Genomic DNA, 27,556 nt, shown 5'->3' with positions numbered 1-27,556 from the left:
TTGCTTTTGGTTTTTTTTAAATTATTTCCTTTTTCCCCCCCCCCCCCCCCTCCAATTCAAAGAGCAAATCTGACATGGTAATTTCCACTTATCACCAACTTGTGGCATGGTCTGTTCGCTACCTCTTTCATACAATTCTTGACCATCTTTTTGAAGTTCTCATGGTGTAGTCACATGTTTAAATATGAAAGGAAACAGTACCTCATACATCAACAGCAACCTAGTATATTATTGGACTGTTATTTGATATCGATCTTGGCAGGGTTTGCTTACTTGAGCTCTATAATTTCTCCTCATTTCATGGATATCAACACCTTATCCATTAGGTAAGCATAGGAGATATCTGATCTGGTCCTGGTTGATGAAACCAGAGAATTCAATCAATACTATAGATGTTTCCTTAGCAAATTTCTTTGCTCCAATCCATATCTTAGTACAGTAAGATCATCTGCAATCACCAAGGACATGACCATCTTTGTTGTGTCATGCAGTTGTCTTTTACCACTTTCTATCTATCTTCGTCTTACTTTGTCTTCTCCTCTGGTTGATTGACAGATCGGGCATGGGGTGCAGCTAATAGTCCCATGGTCCAGCACCTTTTACTATTTCTCAGTTCCATTGTAAATTATAATCAGTTCTTCTATCAATTTAGAATTTGGTATCTCTGAGTCGGTCTAAGAAATTGTTGCGTAGAAAATCATGCTATCTCCTCCATCTAAGTTACTTTTTTCTTTTCCATCTGTAATCAACCATAAAGTCCAATTTCATGTTGTAACTGAGAAATTCCTGTAATTAGATTGTCTTACTCACTTTCTCGAGTGTTCTCTGCTGTCCTGTATCCTATGATACTTTCAGCAAACATATTTCTCAAACCTCTGCCGTGTCTTTCACAATTTGATCATTGCTGCACACATCAGGTTTGAGTAAAAGCATCAGAATGGGAAATTAGGGGCATTCATGTAAAAGTAACAGTTTCATTTAAATTAATTTTTATTCAATATAGCCTTAAAGGAGCTTTTTGATAGTAAGTTTCCAAAAAGTTTTCCAGGGAATTTTTGTTGTGTGGCAACTTTTGTGCTGTTTTCCTGCCAACAACTGAAAATGATGCCATATGTCACTTAGAACTATCCGAGATTCGTTAGGTTTAAAGTGAGAAAACTTCACTCAAATTTGAGTCCTTCCAACATGTTTTACCCACTGGTGTTCCTTGTATATAGTTTCATCTCCACAACTATGATATGAGCTCATGATAGGTTGGATAGCAAGTAAACATTGTTTGCTAGAAAGCATAAAACCAGAGTAGTAATACTTCTGAAATTGCAGAAATTTAAGTAGGAAATTCTTGTTTGGACTTTTTTAGGTCTTATGGCAAACACATCATATATACTTGGATGCCTTAAAAGGATACTATCAGTTATACATCTTCTGAAGTAAAGAGTAAGGTCTCCTATAACTCCAGAAACTGGTAAGCCATGGACAAAGTGAATCTGTTCTCTGTTTTTTCAGATAAAATTCAGAATTGTTGTCATGAGAAAATTGCTAGCAACTAATCTGATGTTCAATACCGAAACCAATAGTGTTGTGAGAATACCCTTTTGGAGCACTTGTACTGGTTACTCCCTTTTTAATGGACGGCTGAGTCCAAAGTCATGTGAAGATATCTGGTGACCAGTTAAGGCATGGTGCTTTGTTTAATTAGTGCAGCCAGAAGATTGACTTGTTCTTGTATTTAGTAGCTGATGCTACTAAAGATTGCAGGACTAAGTTTTTTTTTGTGTGTAATGGTAGTAATGGTTACTGCTTGTTTGACAAATGAAGAAAGCTTACCAGGAGTGTCAAACGACTCTAGTATCTTCAGTCCCAACCAGCCACCCACCCACCCCAAATGCTATTATACTATGACTTAGGTTCTCCTTACCACATGAAAGTACCTTTCCTTACCAATTTGCCTTCAGAAAGAAAAAGATTGAATGTCATGCTCCTAAAATTGTCGGGGTTGCATTGGAATTAGGGAGAATAGATTAGCGTTGTTAGTGGTACATAATCAGGAATTAATTCAATCAACAAATTCCCCTTGCTTCCTGAGGTTGGATTGTTCTGTATTAGCTGATGCTTATCAAACTTTGCAAGGTTAAGTTTCTATTTCATGTGTAAAAACAGTAAAATAGTTGCCCCCAAGGCCTAGCTCAAGTGGCAAAAGGTGGAGGATTTGTGGCTTAGGTCACAGGTTCAAGCCCCACACCATGCAAAGCAAAGCCCGGTATTTAAGTGGAGAAGGGTAGAGGGGCGGGCCCATTATCCACCGAGTTTAGAAGGCTGTGATTGATCCAAAGGGCGGGTCACAGAAGAATTTCTCGGTAAAAAAAAAAAAAAAAAAAAAACAGTAAAATAGTTAAATTTCCATTCCTATCATTTAAGTGATATTTAGAATGTTAAAGGCTATCTCATGGAGTACTTGTTACACCAGCAATCTGATAACAGCTATAAGGTTCATCAGTAGGCTGTTTGACATCTTCCCCTAAATTAATTTTAATTTCCTATTTTGTTGGCAGATTGAATCATGTGGTGGCCAAGCTATGACTTTTGGTGGTGATGTTTCAAAAGAAGAAGATGTAGAATCAATGATGAAAACTGTAAGCAAACTCCTTTCCTGGTGAAATTTATTTTAAATGTATCTTACTGTAGTTGTTTCCAAATAATTTCACCTTATAAGACTCATGTTTACAGGTGGTTGATCAATGGGGAACAGTTGATATCTTAATAAATAATGCAGGTCGACAACAGTCGTACTGTGTCGTGTTTAGTTTACTAGAATGACGGCTCAGTAGTTGTCGTGGTTTTCTTTCCAGGTGTAACACGTGATACTTTGTTGATGAGAATGAAGAAATCTCAGTGGCAGGAGGTTATTGATTTGAATCTTACTGGAGTATTCCTTTGCACACAGGTCTATACAGTTGCTGTGTTCTTAATTCGACCAGAACTTGGGTCTTTTTCAAAGAAAACATTTTTTTAGAGAGATCTTTTTCCTTGTTGCAGGCTGCTGCTAAAATTATGATGAAAAAAAAAAGGTAAATGTTTAGCCCCTTCCTAGTGCAATTCATCAAAAAATGATTTAGAGACGAGGCTAAATATTTAGCTAACTGCTGCATAAATTACTACCCGCAGTTTGATTGGTGCCTTTCCAGTCAATTTGAAGATGCGTTTATTTATATAAACCATCAATGCATTCTTTTATTGTTTCATGTACTCTAGAATTTTATCTAGTAGACTTCTCTAAATTTTTGTAGGGGAGAATAGTCAACATATCATCTGTTGTTGGTTTAGTTGGCAATGCTGGGCAAGCCAACTATAGTGCGGCAAAAGCAGGAGTGATTGGGTTAACCAAAAGTGTCGCAAAAGAGTATGCCAGCAGGAATATAACTGTAAGTGCTCCTTAATCCGAATTATTATTCACTTGGGTGAGCCTTTTCTCTTTGATAAAAGCAACCTTGGGACATTGGAGTGTCAACTACAAAGGAATTAATTCTTCCTAACAAGGACAATCTACTGACTATTTATGACGTTTGACAAGTTATTTACCACAATCTTTGTTTTCATCAGGTTAATGCTGTGGCCCCTGGATTCATTGCATCAGATACGACTTCCAAGCTAAGTGAAGACGTTGAGAAGAAAATTTTGGCAAGCGTCCCATTAGGTCAGGGCTAATCTCCTTAACTATGATTGACAACTTTATCTAATATGTAGCACTCTCCTGCACATCAAATATGGAAACGTATAGAAATCAACGTCTTAGACATCTGATAATGTGGCACCTGTGCGAGTGTTGGGGATTTTTTGAAATGTTTCCAAAAATAATTCAAACATGTTTTTTGGAAGAAGCTCTTGCAAGTTGAGAAACTCGCCAAAGGTTGTGCTTCAACTTGCAAGAATTTCTTGTTTTGACAGTTATTCCTCACCAAATAAACACTTTCTGGTAAAATTCCACTCTCTCGCAGATGCCACCAAAGAATCCCAAGTTGAACAAGAGTAATAATCCAATTCCCAGTTTTTCTGTGCATTTATTGCAAAATCTTGATACATCCAAAATAGGATATTTTCTCCGCCTTATACTTTCATCCAGCGTATAAAAGAGTAAGTATTATTTTACTGTTTATTTACACAAACTGCCAGTAAAACGATTTTGGAGTCCTTTTAAAAACTACTGTTATTTTGTTTGTTGATAAGTTGGGGCTTCATTGAGATAACACTAACGAACTAAGATACTTAAATGATCAGATGAGAGTAGAAAGTTTGTTTTGTGATGAATAAATTTGCTCCTCTTCAAGTGTTAGTTTAGTTATACAGAGTATATTTTCCGCATGATCAGTAATATAACCAATGTCATCAATTTGTATTTTAGGCACCGCAAATATTGACAAATTTTGTTGTGGTGACAGGACGATATGGCCAACCAGAAGAAGTTGCTGGATTGGTGGAATTCCTAGTACCAAGTCCTGCAGCCAGTTATATTACTGGACAGGTTCTTACTATTGATGGTGGAATGGTTATGTAGAAACTTTCAGCATTTCCAGTTGGTTTCCATGACTTGGATGACACTGAAAAGGTTGATTAGCTATGTTGGTAGAGAAAACTCAGTAGCCTAATGAGCTGTTAGGGTTTTCATCATTATTTTTGTCCAACTGTTGCAACCTGAATTCTGTTGGAATGGACGATACACACTCTGTTCAGCACTACTTAATAGGCTTTTAACAAATGTGAATTTTTTTTATGGCCACTTGTTTCAGGGTACTGGGGAAGATTCAGGCAATAGCAACACAACACAACACTTGGGGACAGAAAAGCCAACGCACCTTTTAGCAACATTTTTTCCTTTTACTAAACAGGCAGCAATCTAGAACTAAACTATGTAACAAAACTGTTTTCACCTAACCTTTATCCACTCCCAAGCAGACAACCAACTTATACACGAGCAAAAGAATTTCAAATAAAAATATAAGATGACTGGCTATGTTGGCCAGACCCGCCAACCAGGTCTCTTCTGAAGCATCCAAGCTGGGGGACACTTGCATCAACTTAAGAGACCCAAAGTCACTAGAAGGTCATGACTTCTCTGTGTATCCTATCCCCCCTAAAAAAAAAATCCATAGTCCACCCTGGGACGATAAAATGAGAGTCCAATTAAACCACAAAGCACCCTCATCAACTTGACGATCGGCCAAAGTACTAAAGAGATATCAATCAATCTCTCCTTCCTCTGGATCATTCGATACGTCAGGGATGCTCTGTGGTTCAGCTTCTTCTTCCTCCTCTTCATCTTCATCTTCGTCTTCTTCCTTCATATATAATCCAAGTTGCTCCAATGGATTACTAGTTGCCTTAAATTTGAAACTCCCAAGAACATTCTCAGAATGACCAGGACTAGTCTCCTCAATGAAGCTCTCTAGCTGTTCATCTGGAGCAGCTCTGAACAATTCCAGATCTTCCATAAATTGACTGTTCTCATTGATTTCAACAGTCTTCTCCATCTGCTAGCACATGATTTAAGAGTGTTATAAAGTGACAGTTAAAAAGATAATCTCAATAAATGTAACCCCATCTGTCTTTACCTTCTGGAGTGCCTGACGGGCAGCTTCTCTTTCAAGTTCTCGTTTCCTTTTGGCTTCTGCAGCAGCTTCTGCCTCAGCTCTTTTACGAGCCTCTTCGGCAGCCTTAGCTTCAGCTTGCAACCGAGCTTTCTCTGAGTAAGCAGATAAACAAATAAAGTGGTGGTTTTCAGAGATGCAACCAAGAAACAAACCCAAAGTGTTTTCTCTGAATAAACCGATAAACAAATAAAGAGGTGGTTTCAAAGATGTGATTGTGGACTTCCACACATGCAACAACAGAAAACACAAACCTTCTCGCCTTCGCCTTTCAAACTCCTCTCTCTCAAGCTTTAGCTTTTCTGGGTCCCGCACTTCACCCTAAAATTTTAAAAAGACTAGTTAAGCAAAACAATAGTACACCTGGATGAATGGAACTAAAAAATCTAACTTAACGCAAGCAACGCCAGCTAAAGTTTGGCTGACCTTTTCAATGCTCTTCTCCTGAGCTTTTAGTATGATATCCGCAAAGCGACCTCTTAACAAAGCTGCACGGTAAAGCTTCTCAGGAGAGACTTGCCTCTCAGGTTCAGCACTTTCCTCTAAAAGGTTACAGTACATGATGAGTGAGATGATTGCTGCAAAATTAGTAGCAGACATTTTCTTCATCTATTACCATTGCTTACCCTCTCGATGATCATCGGGCTCAGCAAAATTGGAGTTCTGCTGAGAAGTCAGCACTGTTTGGCCAGCCAACGGATCTGTAGTACACAAACACTATATCAGCACACATACTGACCAATAAAGCTATTAAATCTTTCCACCACCCACAGATTTACAGAAAGAAAGCAGCAATGAAAATCATGTCATTTGATTCCCACAGGTTGACAACCTGTAGTTTCTGGAAGGTCAAGCTCATCTTCCTGCTCCAATCTCGCCCCAGAAGCCGCTGTTGCCTGTGGAAGAACAAAATTATTTTAGAAGGCAATAGAAGTCATCACTCAAAATAATAATAATCCAATAAGAGAACCAAATAACTTATAAAATCAGACGACAATATCCACACCTTCTGAACAGTTAAGGCAACTGAATCTTTATCAGCATCCGATTCACCACCAGATGAGCTTCCAGAATCTGTACCTGAGAAAGAAAGGAGATAACAATTTTAGCAAGTAAAGAAACATAGCACCTTAAGTTCACAGCAAATATGGCAGCAAGAAAATATCAACTTTCCAACAGTCCAGACTTCTGACACAAAAGCACAACCATTCCCGACAAATAAGAATTGCAGAACTTTCAACTCAATGCAAGCCTCCTAATACAAGCAAGTTAAAAGGGCTAATCGACCTAATACTCTCAATTAATACGGGTATTTAAAAAAATCTCGCCGATTGCTGGACAGAGTAACTTTTTTTTGGATAAGCAAATCTTAGAATATGACACAGGTACTATCCAGCAACGTACACGTCTGAGCACATAAACAAATTTGTTACCATAGGAAGTACATACACAACAATTTCAGAATAGAAGATCCAGAAACAATGTTTAGAATCTAGGAGGCCAAATCACAAATAAAGCATGATTAAAAACCAAGCAATGGTATTATTGCCAATGGAAGTATGAGGCGGGAGATTCAAGGGTCGGGCTTTCATTGCCAAAGATGAACAGAAAGCACAGTGGAAAATTGCAAGGTTGTCAGAGTAAAGAAGAAAGTTATTTTTTCACATTAATTCCTTTTTCAGCTTTTAAAAGAAGTCACTTCCAAGCAAGCAAACCATAATGTATTAACTTCTGAAAAGTGCCTATTGAGTATTGAAAGACGCTATACTTCGACTCCAAGTTCTACAGCCAAAAAAAAATCACTCACTACCAATCTCTTTATAAATCTACATCTGCCAAGTTGTGGCACAATAAATTTTGAAGACAGAAAGCTATCAAACATCCAACTTCTAACAAACACTTTATATCCATAGTAATTGACAGTTCAAAAAGTTATGGCAGATAATTAGCCAATACTGCTAATGTGATTCAAAGACCAACAAGCCTCACTGTCATTCATATAACATGCTAACGAGCTCTAACTTACTATAATGTCAGACATATATCTAGTTCAGCCAAACTTATGTAACAGGGAGACACCAAAATCCCCTCCCCCGCCCAGCAAAAAGACAGAAAAAAACAAGAAGAAATAATCCATACCAAAATAATATCAAGATAACAGTTTCTAATTTCCTAGCCCACGGGAAAAAATCACAAGAAGTTTCAATTACCTAGCCAGGAAAAATCCTACATTTTCCCTGGCCTACTGACAATCATGACTGGAGCAAGGTGCTTCAGTCTCAAATTGTCAAAAGTGCCAATGCCCAGTTCAATTTCTATTTAACAAAAAGGTTTGACAACACAAAAGAGCTAGCAGGAGCACAAAGTTTCTAAACTTCACATGGGAATTACTCAAGTGGTAGAGTTCAAAACTCATGAGCAAGATGTAAAACAAACTTTTTTCCAGAACTTGAAATACGTTACTTCCCCAAACGAGAGAGAGCAAACCGGTTTTTTCTCTTCATGTTTATTTCTTTTTATTCTTTCTTATTTGTGTTACAACACCTTAATTAAATTCTAATTCAGAATTGTGAAAATATCCTACAAATAGAAATGTTGTTTCTACAAAATGCTGCTATAAGCAAAAAGAGATTAACTTCCTTTCAAGTAAAGCCAATATAAACATGTATTTGATGAGTTTTTAATAAAGAAATTAACATCCTATTCTTCTTTAGTTGTTCATTTTCCCACCAAAAGTTCCTGCCACGGCATCAGCCCATCCTCGAATTCCTGCGGACATTTTGAGCCTTATCTTGGATATTTGAATATCCTAGACAAATCAACCTTCTTTCCGATACCCTAAGTACTACAGAACGTTAAAAAAAAACAAGTGAAACAGGAACTGCAAAGTGATAGGGATGGAATCTACGCAGGTAGCCTTTTCTTGTTAAGAAAATGGAGGAAGGTATTCTCAGTTTAGCAAATGTGAAGGCACTCCTAAATAGCAGCTACAGAGAAATACATATTTGATACAGACCATACAGTGGGGAAACATGATCAATAAATTGGAGCTTGAGACAATTTCTGAAAATAGTTCTGAATTATCTTTTAAAATGTCAAGAGTAGAATGGTATCAATGGTGTCGGTGTTCATATGGAGGCAATGCTAGGTTTGATGATGGTGGAAGAGCAGGATAGGGTCTATTATGTTGCTGCTAAAATAATTCTATGCACAAACAGATCAGTATGTAGGCATCGAGAACAACTCTAGACCATTAGTATCTACACCAAATTAAGGTGGGAGGCAATTGTAAGATATTACAGTGGTTGTAGATCTGTCATCAAGCCAATTAGAAACACGGGCATGTAGGGTCTGATAACCAGTTTGAAATCTAATCGTCTTGAGTTTTTAACATACATAACCAGCTAAGAGCATCTGACTTTCAAACCCCTAAACCGACCCATGGAAAAAGTTCTAGTTGAAGAAATGAATTGATTAGGGGATATCAGGTATACTACACATGCAAAGTGCTACTGAAAATGCACAAACAAGTAAAAATAACAAGGTAATAGGAGAAAACTTCTCTTCTCGGATGTCCCATTATGCAATGAGACAGTGAGCATGTATATGGATAAAAGGAACAAGTAAATTTTTTATTATTTACCATGAGTAAATTTATAATAAGCATACAAGAGAAAGGCCAAGTAAGGTAAGACATTCTTAATAGCACCAACCACTAGATGAAGAGCCAGAATCACTACTCGAACTACTTGAACTACTGCATTTATTGCTCCCGCGAGCTCTATCCTTCTCTATCTCCACAGGAGGGAAGCTTGAAACAGGTGGATCATTCCCACCGATATCCACTTCCTCATCTGCCGGATCATTTCCTGTATAAAGAACGGAAACACAGAAAAAAGAAAAAAGGAATTAGAAACTAGAAACTTCAACAACCACACTATATAAACTCAAAGCTCAAATTCTCCACATCTACTGATCAAACTCACCTTTGCATGGCTGCATGGATGAATTACTGAATCCAGACTCATTGTGAAGCTGTAGAACAGCAAAGAGTATGACATCAGAATTTGCTTACAAAGAGAACTAATGTTACATACCATATGAAGTAACACACTAGGCATCCACGTGCTGATATTTACCTCCATCTCACAGGGTTCACCTTTAGCCTGATTTTTCTGTTTCTCCAGTAGATAATCATCCAAAAGCTTCCGTAGCTCGTACAAGATATCGTCATGAAGAACATCAAGATCAATCTCGATCTCATCTTCACTGACTTGACTTCCATTGGAGCTTTTTTCTTTCAAGAAATCAATTATATTTTCAGGTAATTCAGTCAGTAAATCTTCAAGCTCGGCAGTGAGTTTATGTTTTTCAACATCACTCATGACTCGCTTTACAGGTTCTGGTTTAACCCTGTTCTCCAATGGAGCAATTTTCTTCTTCTTTGAAGGCGGCATTGCTGGAGGAGTATCAGTCTCAGTTTCTATGATAACACTCGACTTAGAAGGTAAAGGTTCCTCTTGAATAACAGGTATCTTTTTTTCTATTGGTTTCCACCTAACCTCAAAAAATTTAAGAAGTGTTTGAGCCATGATATGAACATCATTTCCTGGCGGATTGTATGTCATTGCATTTTTAAAAGTGAGCCGCACATCATCAGCAAACTGCAAAGGGCTCGAATATTCTCCCGAATGCAACTTTGACCTGATGGTCCCTAGGTCCATTGGTTGCTTAATAACAGTGAAGTAGTCGGGGATTTTTAACTTTACGACATCAACTGGATGATTGAAGACCCAACCATGCTGATGTGACATCAGTCTGCTTAGCACTGTCTCGCACTGTTTCATAAACATGACCATGCTTGTATCTGCGGGTATGGCCTGTTGCATCGTCTTAGGCCGCTTAGCTCCGGGACCCTTAGTAAGAGGCCCATTTCTCCCTGGGGCAGCCTTTTTCTTCCCAGGAGGAACCACTGCTTCAGCCATATATCGCTGAGATATCTCCGATCCTGATCTTCTCTGCCCGTTGGTGCAATTTTGAATATCACTAGCAGGTGAAAGAACCCCAATATTAGAGCCGACAGAAGCAATTTTCTTCTGCAGTCCTCTGACTAGTTCAAGTTCATTCTTCAACCTAATTCCCAACACTTTTTTCTCAGAGCATGACATATTGGACAACGACATTACTTGAATAGGTGCACCAAATTGGTCATGACCATCAGCATTCAAACAAATGGATTTTCTTTTAGGTGCACAAGAGTCCTCCGATGCAGTCCTTTCAGTATCAACCCGTCCGGAGCTCCCAAAACCTTCGGATTCTGCCATTGTCTCAACAGCATTACGATAATCGGGCACCATCCCAGGCAAGTAACCTTTAAAACCCTTGCGTGATTTTCCCATCATATCACCTGAATCCTTTTTAAAGAACTTCCTCGATTCTCTCTGTCCAATGTAATCTATTGGAACAGTAGGTGCCATGAGAATACCTCCCCAATTCTGTACATATCAGATATTTCTTTTCAACATTTAATCCGCTCAAATTACACTATACCTTGCTAGGTCAACAACAATTATCTATCAAATAGACCTCGCCAGGTCAACAATTATCAAAGATATCAATAGCACCGGCATATGACAACTTCCACCGTTCCTCTCAATGCAGAGTTCAATCAATTCGTCGTTTTTCCCCTTCGTTCAATCTATTAGATTTTCCGTTAAAACTCAATCAAAAAAGTCTGATTTATTCTGGACTATGAATTCAACAAACAAATTGTGGAAGAAGTAAAAGAATAACAGATTTATACAAACCCTAACCTCCAATCAAATTATCTTCAATCAGAAACAAACCCTAGATCAAAAAAGATCATACCTTTATAACCTCAAATCAAATTCTCCTCATTCAGATACAAACCCTAACCTCAAATCAAATTCCCTTATCTTTCATAAACAAACCCTAGATAAATTAAAAAATTAAAAACTAAAAAAAGATCCTACCTTTATAATTAAAAACCTACAATGGTTGAACTAAAATAGAAACCTGGATCTCCCAACAGCAGATAACCAAACCAAATAGGGTTGAGATCTTATCGGTTCGGGTCATACCCACGACCCCAAATCAAGGAACAAAACCAAACCCTAGAACAAAAAACCCTCTTCACCGCTAATAAAAGAGTGAGATATAATTAAACTATATATAAAAAAAAAAACACAACATTTGAGGTAAAGCTAGAGAGAGAAACAGAGAGAGAGATGAGATGAAGAGAGAGAAACAGAATACTTACGATATTTTCTTTGTTGGGTCTCTATCTTTTTGATTGCCACCGTCTACTTAAAGGCTGTTTTGCAGCCAAGCCCGCCGCTCATTCGCTAATCTTGACCATACATTGCAGGTCCTTAATTGATCTGACGGTTTTCCTAATTTCTGTATTTCAGACCGTAAGATTCAGATCTGACGGCTCTGATTTGTTGTTGGACACTCTTTTCAGATCTGTAAAATTTATGTTTTCCAGTTGGGTTAATTTATTTAATCTTACGCGGCACTGATTAATTAAGGACTAATTAAGAGTATACGTCACGCGCTCCCGTGGAAAATGTGTTGCACTTGCCATAATTTTGATAAATGCAAAAAAGGTAAAAAAATAAATGTTCTTTGAAAATGGTTTAAGATTATGTCCTTTTTCAGTATTTCATTATATAATTGTCCTAAATAATAATTTTTGGGTTTAAATTCTTCATCACCATTTCTTGGACCATATTTATTTCTTTACAATTAAAATATCTCTTCTTTTAATTAAATTAATTATGTGGTGGTAAATATGTATCTATAATTAAATAAATATTACTAATATATGAATATCAAACTCAACTCATAAATAATCTGAATCATTTAAATTTATTTATTTGATAATTATTGGAGTTGAATTATTAATAATTTATATTTGTTAAAGAATGAAAAAAGTTGGATTAAATTTAAATCTAAAATTAATTATAGCTTGTTTGTATCCATTCAGAACAAAAAAATATTGCTCAAATAGAAAGACATTATTAATTTTCCCAAAAGGTGAACATGGAAAAAAAATAGTATGGACAAATAATGTATAATGGTTTTGATTTAAGCGGATGGGTCTTATTTATGTTGAGCTTATGTGGATTACTAAATGGACTGAGCGCACAAATATCCAATTTTGTGATCAATATTATCTTTCGTTTGCCTTTTAAATTTTTTATAAGCTAATTCGTTTTTTAAAGTTATTTAGACATATTAGATAAAAAAAATTAAAATTTTATATCAAACTTTAAGCGTTTTTATCTAAAGTGTGGCTTTATAAATAATTTGATGTTTGATATAGTTAATCAATACTAATTTCGAATATCTTTTATTAAAGTTGTGAACTAGATAATGACAAATTTTAGACATTTTCAATTGAAGTTTTACTTAATTTGCAAAGGCTAATTTCAGACATTTTTCGAATGAATTGTATGTAAGAATTAGCTGAAATAATCAATCATATATGTCTAAAATTTTCATATGTTTTGTGCGACTGTACATGTAAAAAATGATAAGTATTTTATCCATGTGTTTGAATATTTTTCATCAAATTTTTTTCCTTCAAATTTTAACACACACAAGTCAACATCTAAATCTATTTCAAATAAGTCAAAATAAAAACACAAATTTCATATATTATAAAAATCAAAATAACATATTTAGTATAATCGTAAAAATAGCATCTGAATTCATATAGAACAAATTTCAAACACTGATTTGTCACAATAACAACAAATCTAGTAATTTATTTAACATTTTTAAAATTATTTTTCCAATTTTGAAATACAAGTGCAATTAAAGAATTTCTTAAATTTCAATCACGTGTGCATGACTTTTTTTGACGAGGGAAAAAAAAATTGGTATTTGAATTTCAACAATTTAATACTCCATTTGATCACTTTTAATTGGCAAATTCGAATTTGGCATATTCATTAAGAAAATATACATTGATGTGATTATTTTTTACTACACTATCTCTATTAATTGATTTTTAGTATTTGGTTCTTGAAAAAATGATTTAACGGATAAATAATTAATTTTAAAGGTAAAACATATGTACAAATAATTGTCTTTTCATAATATATTAAAAATGATAAATAAATTGAAATATTTATTTTTTAAATATTGAACAAATTAAAAATAAACATAAATAGTACATAATTTAACAAATTTATTCAAAAATAAACTCAAATTTAAAACATAAATTTCACGTATTATAAAAATCAAACTTTAGTTGTCAGCTTATAAAAAAATATATCTAACAAAAAAGTGTAAATAAATTTGTATGATTCAAAAAAATATCTTCAAAGTAAACTAATAAAATTATTATTTTTTATTTATAATTCTCAAATAAATAGATATAAAATAAATAATATGATATCAAAAAAATATTAATATTTAATCATGATAAAACAAATTCCAAGTAAGCGGAAGACAATGAATAAGCAAGTGACGTGTAGTCTTATATATCAGCGAGTATGTAAACGCCGTACAATTTCGTGACGCGGCAAGTGGGTCCAAGTTGGGTAGCCACGTGCGCCAATTCTTACTACTGCCGACTTGTTATTGCCTTTTATGATAATGACGAAAAATATCATTTTGTGTATTAATCGATTTGTTGTGGTCATATTGTTATTTTAAGATTTTTTTTCTAATTTTATTTTTATTTATCATTTTGTGTACTACTCCGGTCACATCGTTATTTTAAGTTTTTTTTTTTCTAATTTTATTTATATTTATTATTTACTAATTTTATTTTATCTTTTATCATACTTTTTAATTGTACCTTTACCTCATACCTTACTTCTTCTTCTTCTTTTTTTTATAGTTTTTATTATACAAATTGTTAATATGTGATATTTTATAACGACGAAAAACGTATAAATGTGATATTCATTAAAACAATATACAATGATACATTATGAAATAATAGATAACAACCATCCAAACAAAGTGTACGGAAAATCACGTAGGATGGGTCGGCCCTCCAAACTTTCTATTCTTCTTAAACGACTAGGATAAATATATATCATTTATTATATATATATATTAGGGAAAAAAGTCTGAAATATATCGGAACTTTGACCGAAATTGTTGTAACAATACCAAATTTTGGGCAGGACCTATTACCACTGCACTATTTAATAGTGTATTTTAAAAATATATAAGTGTCCAGCTGGACAAATTACTATTTATAATGATGCAATATTTTGATGTCTTCTTTAAAATACACTATTAAATAGTCCAGGGGGTAATAGGTCCTGCCCAAAGTCATCAATTTCAGTCAAAGTTCTGTATATCGAATAATTTAGTGCTATATAGATGCTTGTTCCTTTCCCTATTTAGTGAAATATCAATTTCACTTTAAGCTCCTCATCTCATGTTATATGTATAACTTATACTCCATCTGTCCCAATTTATGTGACTTGTTTTTCTTTTAGTGAGTTCCAAAAAGAATGACACATTTCTATATTAAGTAACAATTTAACTATAAAATATTTATTTTACCCTTAATGAAATGATTTACAGCCACACAAATTTCTATCATTCATTTTGGACCACAAGTTTTTAAAAGTCTTCATTTCTTTCTTAAATTATGTGCCGAGTCAAACTACCTCACATAAAATGGGACGGAGGGAGTATTAGATTATAAGTTTTGATTTTTTAATTATATCATCTTTATATTTTGTGCTTAGTCAAAATCCTTTATATGGATTGGGATAAAGAGAATACTATAAAGAATTTAACCCCTTAAAATTTGTTAGTAATTTTTATTTAGAAACCCTAATTGTAATATGTTGCAATTAAACATTTGAATATATGATAAATTATTCTATTAAACACTTTTGACTCAATTTTTTTTAAAAAAAATAATTATTTATGTATCCTTAAAACAACTATTACATAATAAGTTATCTACGTAAAATATTTTATTTACGTATACATACCCGTCTTAACTGAAACATGTTTTTAGTTTTACCATTTCTTAAAACTAGTGCGAATACTTTAAAGATGTGATATATTTTTAATTGGTTATTTTTTTACATAATGGGTATTAGAACATGCAAAGAAGCTTTTTTCAATTTTGAGCATTAAGTACCCAATACAAATATTTTATTATGTATTTAAATATTAAATTGAAATATATCATAATTTAAGTATTTAGCAGAAATTTACAAATAAATTTAAAACTTATTAATAGTATTACCCCCTTTAAAGTGTATATTATCACTTTTTTTTTATAATGAAACTTTTAAAAATTTGAATTTAAAAATTATCGATATATGTATATTACCACATTTCTTTGTAATGAAACTTATGAAATTTCAAACTCTAGCACACAATATCAAAGTATTTCTATGTTTTAGATAAAACTTATTCAAAAACTTATTCCTTATTAAGGAGCTGTAAACATTGCTTAGTTTTGAAATCATAAGTAAATCTTAATTTTGTATGAAAAGGGATACTTGAGAATTTCTCCCATGAGTTTACTTAAATGGTTTGAATAAGGGGTAATTAGATAAAATGTCCATTAAATTTCTTACTTAAAATAATTTAATCATTGTTTATTAAAAAAAAACTCAACTATACGTATTGCAGGCAAAGTGGCTTAAAAGTTTTGAAATATTGTGAGAAACTCACTCATATCTAAAGTAGTTATGAATTGGTCGGAATTGAAAAAAAGAAGAAGATTATTTCGTTGAAGAAGATGGACTAATACAATATAAAATATTGTATAAATTATGTATATAAATGTATATACATTTCCATTACATAGTTATATGTCGTATATACACATATATATGAAATATACAACTATGTATCATATATATTTATTATATAGATATGGTAACATCAGTCTATCAAATCCTCGTTAATGCATAGATTACACATGTAATTAGTTTTATGATTTCTTTTTAATGACTGTGATCATCTAGCCTGTTATAAGGAGATATCGAGGTGCTCTCTAGCTTTTACTCATATTATTTATGTTTGTCTATGCTAATATTAACAGCGTTACCCAAAAAAACTATTGACACATTATATATACATGGGAACTTTCGCAAATAGCCACTATAATAAACTTAATTATGATCCATAACTATAGTTTGCATATTTACGGGTTGTAGCTACAGTTTAAGTTGTCTCGTTTGTATAATTTGCGGATTTGTATAATTCACATGTACATTTGTACAATTCAGTTATTTTTGTATAAATTCGAAATAACGAATTTATACAATTACAAACATAAGAAATGTCTACAATAATATAAATTATCTTATACGAATTCCGAATTATACAAACGTGCAAATTATACAAAACTAAAAAGCTGAGCCGCGTAATTATATCTAAAAGTATGTCGCGAATTGTAAGGCAAACTATAACTATGTTAATTAATTAACTAGTATATATTTGCTGCGTAATTTTTCCTATATACATGTTTTTTTTTTAATTTTCTAATTTTTCTGGCTACATTTAATAAGAATCCCTTTGAACAAGGGATAATTGTACTAATGGCAAATTATTAATTAAAATTAAATGCTATAAATATACTTTGATTTAATTGTACCCTATAGCAAACTATTGCTATTTTCGCCACTCTCCCTGGTGGAATCTCACTCGCCACTCTCATTTGGTGGCAGTCTCGCTCGCCTCTCTCGCTTTTATACAAACACAAATGTATAAAAATGCGTTTGTGTTTGTATAAAGCGAGAAGAAATTGTATATATACATATATTTTCGTTCCCCTCTCGCTCATCACTCTCCCAAATCTCGCTCGCCACCCTCGCCTCTCTCGCTTATACAAATAGAAAGGAAATGTATAAATTGCTCTTCTGTTTGTATAAAGCGAGAGAAAATTATATATACACATGCAAATACATATATCTTCGTCCTATACACTTATAATTATACAATACAAATATTTCGCTGCCCAGTTTTCTTTTGCCTTTCTCTCATTCTCATTTTATACATACACAGATTATACAATTGATCTTTTGTATACAACTACTTTCTTTTGTATATGTATAGCGAATTATACAACAACTTTCTTTGTATATGTATATCGAATTATACAATTGTTTTTTTTGTATATGTATAGCGAATTATACATATATATGTTTGCTATGGAGCGCAATTATGCAAACTTTGCTAGAGCATACAAATATGAATTTTGTGTTTGCTAAATGTGAAAGTTGCTCTTTGAACAATAACAAGGGTCGGAAAGGTTGGGCCTTGTTTCTGGACTAATGCAGCAAGCTGTACTACATCGAATCGAAAAGCCCATGTCCGTGAGAACAAATAGAAAAAGCCCATGTCCGTAAGAACAAATAGAAAAGCCCATACATTTGCAAATTGCAAGTCCATACTGGTTGAAGCTTTACATTTTTTTTAAAATTCTTTTTAGATTCCCTCAATGCCTTCTGAGTCAAAAAGCACATGCCTAGTGCAGTTTACATCCCTGTGTGATTTGCATGCTATTACACAGTGGAGGGTTTACCCAATGCGCACAAATTGCTCACCACAGAGTGCTCACTCGAAGGGCAGAGGCTGTAACATAGATTGTAGCGGATGCTGGTTATCCTCAGGTTTAAAAAAAGAAGAAGAGGTGTGTCATTAATATAATATGTATATTCATAGTCACTAGTTTGCGCTGAGTTTGATTAGTATTACTAAATATAATGACATTAAATCACTGCTTAATATTATTATCGCTATTTTTTTTTATTAATCTAAATATAATTTTTGATTATAATACATGGTGAAACAAATAATTCTAGATTACAGGTGTCGACTAGACGAATCAATGTTAGTGGATAACGATAGAGGGCTTTGCCAGCCAACTCTCCGCAGCCAAAATGAAGAAAAACACCCAGTATGATCAAATCCAAGAAGATTGGAAGGATCTATATTACTTTTTCTATTTTAATTTATACGAATTATTTGATCACTCACAAAAAATTAAAAAAAGTACTTAACTTTAAAAAAAATAAAATTTGATAAATTTAATGTTTTTATTTAAATACAAATAACTAATACGAGTTGTACCTTTTCAAATAGATTGAAAAGAAAAAAAGTCCACACAAACTAGGGTAAAGAACATAGGAAATTAGCAAATATGACTCTTTTATTTTGCAATTAAAAAGTAATATACTTTTTTCTGTTTTATATATATCGAATGACTTCCAAAAAATGATCTTACCTACTTTTTACCCATCCATACCGGATCCAAAGAAAACTCAATTCCTCTTTTATTCAGTTATAAAATATGTTTGGATCGAGTTTAAGTAAAAGAGGAATTGAGAACAGATCTAGAGGGGTAATGTAAACGAGTAAGCTAATATTTTTAAAGCCAAGTTTCATTTTTGAATTAAAAAAACACATTTTTTTAAGAAATACGAATAAGATGTACATACGCACCGTTTTGTTTATACCATCAAAGTATACACTTTAATGATATCATCAAAGTATACACTCTAATCATGATATCAAACCGTAAATGGTACCGTACAAGTGATCTTTTGTAAGGCACATATATACGCACCGTTTTGTTAATGAAAGATTAATTATCCGCTTAAAATTAGTGGGGTATCTACTCAATTTACATAGTATATTTAATTCGAGAGGCGACACGTAGTCGAAATAAGAGATTTGCGCATGTATCTAGATCGCCGCCTGAACATCAATCAATTGCTCCTGCCGCAACAAAGCACATGGTAAATCCCATCTGGGCTATACAACGTAGTTACCCCACAGTTTTACACATGACGAGCGCCGTCCGTCCCTCTTTTAAGGGCTCCATATATCGATTATCGAGTTGGCATTACATAATATAGAGAGATACATGCATGCAAAATGTAGTCCCCAGTGAACGACACTTGCAAAAGAAGGGGTTAATTATATATATACCTGTCGCATGATCAGCAATACTACTTTGGAATCCGCTACTGTTACGTCTTTCAATTTTTCTTACGATAAGTCAATAAGCAGATAAAAGTCTTTTCAAGAGCAGAGCCGTGACAGATTTTATCAACAATTCCATTGGGCCATAGCAACGAGCTCAGTGGGAATGTGAAATGAATTCTTCCTCAGTGCCGTCGCCTGCTAAAATCTTAATTGTAATGCTCTCTCATCCGACACGTTATCATACTCATCAAACTCCAGCATCCTTTTTTACAGGTTACGTTGACGTGGAAGAGTATCGCGCGGATGAAAAGAAGATGGTTCATCTTTTTATAAGAATTTGAACAATCTACTAGCATGATTTTGACTTTCCGACTCAGCAAGCTTTACATCATCTTTTTGAAAACATATAACAACAAACTTGTTTTGTTTCTTCCTTAATTTGAATTTAAAATATGCATATCCAACCTCTAGTATGATCTAGGAAGAAGTTTCTTTTTTCACCCCATTCCACTAAAACATTTAACAACAAACTTGTTTCTTCCTTAATTTGAATCTAAAACATAGTAAGATCTAGCAACAAGTTTTTTTTTTTTTTTTCACCCTATTCGTAGTCTATATTGAAGATTCGATTAAATTTAGATTTTCACCCAACGTTTTTAGTCTATATTAAAGATCATATTAAATTTAGATCGCATATTGTAAAATCTATTTAGAAATAAGCGACCATATCCATAAGACCATGACTCAAATTGGAGACCTCTTGTTAAGGATTCCAACACACCACAACTAAACAAATTAATCCGATGATACGTGATTGCATGAGTCACATTTCAATAATAATATATAATTATATAGTTTGAAGAAATATCACGCAGCGAATTCCATTCACAAAAGAGTATAAAACCCAACATACCTCGTTCCTTTTGATGAGGAGAACAATACCACCTTCCTTTTTAATTTCAAATTATGATATAATTTAAAACTACCGAAATAAATAAATATTTTTATACATTCTACCTATCTTATTTAATTTAAGAACGAACAATATTCGGAGAGTACATATGTATATTTTGACAAAATTTCAGACCACGGTCATCCGGGGGGATTTTAGTTTGGGCAAACTCCATAAATCCCACTAGTTTAGGTCCTAATTACTAGAATTCATGATAGTTTCGAAAATTACTTCTTGTACCATATTTCTTCCTTTAGATACATGTATCATTACTCGTCAGATACATGTATCCAACAATTTTAAAAATCGAGATACATGTTTAATTAATTCACATGGACAATTAATTAATTCTGGAAATATTAATCAAATTCCTTAATATAAATCAAGGAGTGTATCTTTGTTTAATTAATTTCATTTTATTACTCTTTATAATAATAAATTCATTAATATTATTAATAAAAGACAAAAACATGTATATCTTGATTATGAAATTTGACTAATTTCAACTTATTACTCTTAAAATAATAAATTCATTAATTTGATGTATTTATTATCAATAGATGATATATCCAATAAAATAAACACTTAGATACATTAGTGTACGGTATCTAGTATTAATTCACGTATCTATTTATACGATCTAATATTAAATTCATGTATCTAGTATTAATTTGATGTATCAAGTATCAATTTCATACGTTATATCCAACAACTTGTATCTCGAATACATATTGATAAGGAGATACATTTAATTATGTGTATCTAATTATGAAATGTAACTAAAACACATGAATTTAGGAACAAATCATGATTGTAGAGTATTTGTCTATCATTAATTTAAAAAAAATCAAAATTAATACCCAAGAAAGATTAGATACATGCATACTTAATAAGATACACTGATAAAACTATATACTTATAAACTAGATACATATAATCACAAAAATTATGTGTGAGATACATCGATAATGTATTGAAACTTTTCGATTACGTTAGTGGTTGCTCAGGACATCTCACCACGGCGGTGTTTGCTTCACTTTTAATTTATCGATGTTGCTCATTGCTCGCTGCGATTAGATCTAACGGACCTCCGCCAGATCAACCGAAAAATCAACATAAGCACTCCTCCAATTGAGCCTTTCGACCTCCAAATCGCCTCCGACGTTGATGTGATCTCCGGATAGTAACAATTTGAAAACGAAAGGCTATAGATTAATTATATGAATATGCATTGATACATTTAATTTAAGGAAGGTAAGAAGCAAGAAATTGATGAACAACTTGTACATAACTTCTGGTTGGTGACCCGCAGAAACAATTTTAGGAGTAAAAATGGTGACTAATCGTTAATTAGTAGGGGGGGGGGGAGATATTGATAGGGTTGAAGATTGGTTGTTATTAAAACACTAATTGTGGATTTTAAATATAAAGATAATTAATCAATCCTAATTTTAAGAGATGTGGGTATCTTTTTTATTGTATCTTAAAAAATATATGGTATAAAATATTAAAAGTGGTAATATATGTAATTGTTTGAAAGTAGAGGCAAAATGTGTATATATGGTAGTGATGTATGTCAAGTTAGGTAGTTTTTCCTTTTAGTTTTTGCAAAAGAAAAAACAGGTGAAAAGATAGATACTCCAATACTTCCATTTTCGAAGTCCATGCCCTCTATATATCCACTCTTAATAATACACATCATTAGACTTGAGATGTATAATTATTAGTTGAGAAAATACATAATTATCTTATCGAACTTATACCAGTTTTTTGAAGTAGACACCTAAAGTTTGTGTGAGTTTTATTACCCCACGAAATTATTTTAAAGTAGCATATATACCTCCTTTTTCGGTCATTTTCAGTTGAAATAAGGCAGGTGCAAATCACGCACCAACCCTAATCTACCACTTGTCATTCACTATTTAACTTTTAATTCTTTTCATTTTTTGCCTTTAATTTTCTATTTTATTTCCTTTTCTTTTCTTTTTTGAATTTTTTCTCTTTTAAATTTCTACTTTGCCTCTGATTTCTTAAATTTGTTTTTTGAATTTCACCACCACAAATCATAGTGACAACACTTCAACATTGCACTACTTAATCACTACTAAGTCATGACAAATAATCAAATATGAAAATTAGAAGTTCTATCAAACCAAAATTTAAAGTGACAACACTCCATCATTGCACTACTTAGTCACTACTAAGTCATGACAAATAATCAAATATGAAAATTAGAAGTTCTATCAAACCAAAATTTAAATCATCATCTTCATCCTAAATCGCCTTCTTTATCTATTAGCATCACCATTTTCGATCTTTAAGTTTTAGGAAAGAGAAAACTATTTATTTAAGTTTTAAAAAGAGGAAGATAGAATCTAATAATATCGCATTTTAAAATACAAAATTTGAGAAAGAATGGTGATTTTTAATTTTCGGTGGCTTCTTAAAAGGCTATTAATGGTGATTTGGGGAAGATGGATCTAATTTATTAATTAGAAAAATCAAATTAAAAATACCACATGGTATTTTAACACTGGTTTGGGGCTGTAATACTACTCCTTCACACGCTCAATTTTTGTGAGAAAACAATTACAATAAAAATGGCTGAAAAGGGTGTATTTATCGTGAATATAAATAGTTTCGTGGGGTAATAAAACCCGCATACTTTAGGTGTCTACTTTAAAAAAGGTAGAAGTTTAATAGGGTAATTAGGTATTTTCTCTTATTAGTTTAAAATTCTTTCAAATTAGACTTCGTGAATACAGACTATTTAACTCAAGAATATAACCTCAGATTCCACTCAAACTTTAAACTGGATTAAATTTCATGACCACCGGATTATTGCCATACGTTCCCCTAACAGGAACAACCACGTTCATTTTCCCCTCCAATCTCCTCCAACTTATCTTCATTATCAAATTAACTATATACTACCTTTTTCGTTCTGTTTTTGGTCTATCTTCACACAAATGTTGCTAATTTTTATAAATTAACTTTGATGCGAAGATGGTAAAAAAGTTAAAAAGAGGATTGTCCAAATCATATAAACGTATAATAATACTGGAACAAACAATTTGATGAAAAAATATGAAATAAAGGAGAATGATAAATTGATTGTGTGAAATAGTTGAACAAAATATGTGAGATGTTAAATTAGAAAACAGGAAAACAAAACCCCAAAGTCAGATTACAAGATCATGATCTGTTTCCATGGTTCAACTACGACTACTAGTAGTAACTGTATTTCAACAAGTATCCCTAACAAACATCGATCTCCATAAACCACACAACACCGCTCAAACCCCACCTTGAAGAAACCAAGAAAACTAAAATAAAAACTCACCTAAATAAAAAAGAACAGTTCTAAACCCATAAAGATATTCACAATTTTTCTTCTGATAAAAGCACATGCAAGTGTGCATGTTCTCTATACGTAGACAAGCACAAGGTGGCAAGTATTATTAGTGGTTCGGCATATAGATTTACTTCTTTACCCTTCAGGTGGAGTTGATATTACTTTAATTACGTACCGCCCCAAGGAAAGAGCTGCTTCTGTATCCAACCTCCATGCAAATCCTCCGCCGTCCATTCTCCACACATCACACGGAAGAATCAATGAGTTCTTCTCCTTCCCGCATCTGACAACCCGAACCCGGCAAGTGAACGCCGCCGTGGATTTGTTATCCGGCAGCCGTACATCATCTTTCATCACGAGCCAAACCACCACTTCCCCTGCCCCTTCACCCACCATCGCCTTATACGCCTTGTTGGCCCACCTTACTCTGTTTAAACCGTCTGATATAAAACCTGGACAGCTGTCCCGCTCCAGATTTATCAGTTTTTCCTCATCCGTACGTCCTAGCCCATACCCTTCCACCCACGCGTCTGTCACGCTTTCCACCTTTACCCATGACCCCACTACTCGTACTGGCTGAGGAAACATCACTCCTCCATACCCCTGGGACTGACCATTATTATTCTCTTGGTTACCACCAAAACTCAACCAGATCGGAGAATTTTTTTTCACTACGTCAACCGAACGATCCTTCCTTTCAGGGCTCTCCGATAACAAGGGAAGAGTTACTACCGTTTCTCCACCAGACACCGTTTTCCCACTGGATTCATTTTCTTCAGGCGACGGAGCTTTCCTTTTCCTACCACTAGGACTACTCCCGCTATTAGATCTCTTGCTATTATTACTATTTTTATTATTCTCCTTAACATACCTTCGCTTCCACCGTCCAGTACGAACCGGAACCTCAGTCTTTTGTGGTGGAGTAGTAGTGCCGGAAACAGAACTACCGGCTGCTGCTGGTTTAGGTGCGATAGGTCTGAATTTAAGCATTATCCTATCCACTTTTGACATATCGTACGCACCTCCTGCGTACCTAGCAATACAGCACCCTCCCCTCCCATCCATTTATGGAGTTTTAGGAAAATGAGATTTCTATTTCTATTGTAAGAGTAATAAACTTTTGATATTGATAGGAATGAAGAGAGGAGTAAAAGGAGGGGAGGTGAATTTATAGGTGGGAAGAGAGAAGGGAGGACGCGTGTGAGGGAGTTGATTAACACGTGGGAGAAGAGCGGTGAAACAGCGCAGAGAGCTGATTGGCTAATGTTATAACGTGGCGCTATGTTAAGGTGAGCCCCATGTGACAGAACCCTATCGGGTTGAGGGGTTTAGGATGGGCCCGGTTTTGTACTATCCAATGAGAATGCAGGGAGTGTTTAGTATGGTATCAAAAGAGGTACACGTAGGCCTATTACGGTAGTCTTGTGGGAGGTGTATAGTGGAGTATGTTCGAGAAGAAGAACACGTGGTCCAATGGTTAGAGAATCCCGTTAGACTCTCTATAACGATTGCACCACGTGGACGGCAGATTCTACCAGCAAAAATGGTGGGTTCAATGGACTGATATTTTGACAAGAGCATGGACCATTGTTTTTTCATTTTTTACTCTCTCCGTTTTAAAAGAATGATTGATATGAAATTTAACACAATAAAGAAAAAAAATTAATTTTAATATTTTAAATTAAAGCTATATAATATTCATCAAATTATCTTTTAATATTGTGCCCTTAAATATATAATAAGGAAAATTGAAAATGATTTATTGCCAAAAATAATAAGAGAGATCATTGTTTTAGAACAGATTAAAAAGGAAAATATGTCAATATTTTTTAAACGAATAAATTATTAATTTCATCCAATTTTTATATTGAGATGTAATTAAATTTGTAAACATTACATAATTTATTTTTGAAGACAACAATCCTAACATGCCTTATTATTCGAGGTTTAGATGAATGATCTCTGTCATCTCACCATAATCTATATTGGTCATGGACCTTTGTTAGGAAAATGCATTATGTTATTAAATCGCATACATTATTGGTGTAAATAATGATCTATATTATCAATTTTACTTAATAATATTTATAGGTGAAAATTTTAAAACTAAATCTGTAATTTTTAAAATAAAACAAATTATTAGCGACAAATACAATAAATACAAGTAGTTTGATAATTAATGTAAAAGTTTCTTACATTTAGGGTATATTTATACTTAATGGGTGAACAAGTTATTCTAGTATTAGAATGCCTAGATTACAGTATGAGATTAATTGGCTAATGAATACATTTTTATTTCATAAATGTTTGATTCATTGAACTAAAATGAATAAAAATGATATTATATAAATATCAAGTATAGACAAACTTTTAATCTAATTTACATGTACTAATACAAAATATGTATTTGAAGAAGGACAAATGTGTTATTGTTTTATTTTATCCCAAGATTAATAATTCCAAAATAATTACTATTTACCCTATAGTGTTGTACGTATAGGAATAATATCACGTTTATGGCATAAAAAATAATTCCAGAGTTACTAATTACTAAATCAGAACTGTACTGTCATACATAAAATAAATTAAATCCACAATTTATTCTGGTATTATTTCCTAATTTCACTAACAAATTAAAAAAATGACCCCTTTGGACACTGATTTATCTGACGTAAAAATTTGATTATTGGATTTTTATAAACATTATTTAGAATGAGACAGAATATTTGTTCACTGCCTTACTGGGTATATATTGAATTGACAACACAAGGAACAAATAGACAGTGTTCAGTTCTAGTCAAGATTAATCTTACTCAAATATAAATGAAGTAACTTACCATTATACCATACTATATAGTATTCATTTCTTTTATTTTCAATAAGGTGAACATAAATTGCAGACATTTCCTATACTATCTACTTGAGCTTTTACATTTATTTACTCAATAAATAAATATATATAAACTAAAGATCTTGTTCAAAATTTTCATAGTTGTACGTCTTGTTAGCCTATGAGATGTTTTATTACGAGAGTTTTATTTGATAAGTTGATCTTCTATGAGATTTTTATTACGAGAGTTTTATTTGATAAGTTGAACTTGTGGATCATGTAAGATTAAATATTTTAATACATAATATCAGGATCTTGAACACGATAATCTTACATAGAGATTGTTAGGGGCACATACCTGATGCGGAAGACATCATCACAGAGAGAAGCGGAAGCGTTAGTCGTAAATTGGTTTCTACCTCCTTGCCCTACCTTTATGTTACCACAACCGTCAGCGATGAAATTATTGTAGATAATATGTGATAACCCTAATGGGTGGAGGGATGACCAATTTATAGAGGTTATGACTTAATCTGGTATGTCCATCAAGTAACCAATGTACGGACGAGATCTAATTCCTTATTAAATATTATTTATGATATTACTTGGGTTACAAGTAAACTTGGGCCATAAGTAAGAAATAATTAATAATAATTAATAATAATTCTTACATTCTCCCACTTGGCCCAATGACCATATTAATATTTCATAAACATTAGTTGCGCGTATAATAAATCTCTTCTATAATGTCCATCATACATACCACAATATAACAAACTACTAATGCGAGTTATGGCGGTTGTACATAAATTTTAAGCTACATA

General features: G+C 33.2%; 2 protein-coding genes and 1 pseudogene across 3 annotated transcripts; 1 reads left to right on the top strand and 2 right to left on the bottom strand.

Moving 5' to 3' along the window:
• The window catches only part of LOC102590785 (3-oxoacyl-[acyl-carrier-protein] reductase 4-like), a 10,704-nt pseudogene extending 5,937 nt beyond the window's left edge, over positions 1-4,767 (top strand).
• An 84-nt stretch (positions 4,768-4,851) lies between these two features.
• On the bottom strand, positions 4,852-11,893 carry LOC102591138 (transcription factor GTE10-like). Of its 2 annotated transcripts, none has more exons than XM_006351427.2 (10): positions 9,782-11,893; positions 9,629-9,677; positions 9,356-9,511; positions 6,649-6,722; positions 6,475-6,538; positions 6,269-6,343; positions 6,069-6,184; positions 5,897-5,963; positions 5,607-5,737; positions 4,852-5,525 (listed from the first exon to the last, which is right to left on the bottom strand). In XM_006351427.2, the coding sequence occupies exons 1-10, from the start codon at positions 11,117-11,119 to the stop codon at positions 5,235-5,237; spliced, it is 2,361 nt and encodes a 786-aa protein (XP_006351489.1). In that variant the 5' UTR covers positions 11,120-11,893; the 3' UTR covers positions 4,852-5,234. The 2 variants fall into 2 exon arrangements, with proteins under 2 accessions (XP_006351489.1, XP_015165993.1); XM_015310507.1 differs by having other exon boundaries at positions 6,649-6,716.
• Positions 11,894-23,650: 11,757 nt separating this feature from the next.
• On the bottom strand, positions 23,651-25,041 carry LOC102590433 (uncharacterized). The gene has a single exon (XM_006351426.2). It carries the CDS (start codon positions 24,965-24,967, stop codon positions 24,038-24,040), a length of 930 nt encoding a protein of 309 aa, XP_006351488.1. The 5' UTR covers positions 24,968-25,041; the 3' UTR covers positions 23,651-24,037.
• Between the last annotated feature and the right edge of the window lie 2,515 nt (positions 25,042-27,556).

The sequence above is a fragment of the Solanum tuberosum genome, unplaced genomic scaffold (assembly GCF_000226075.1).
Source record: "Solanum tuberosum cultivar DM 1-3 516 R44 unplaced genomic scaffold, SolTub_3.0 scf00127, whole genome shotgun sequence".
Classification (NCBI taxonomy): domain Eukaryota; kingdom Viridiplantae; phylum Streptophyta; class Magnoliopsida; order Solanales; family Solanaceae; genus Solanum; species Solanum tuberosum.
The sequence above is the reverse complement of the archived record's forward strand: the minus strand, read 5'-3'. Positions and strand labels throughout refer to the sequence as shown.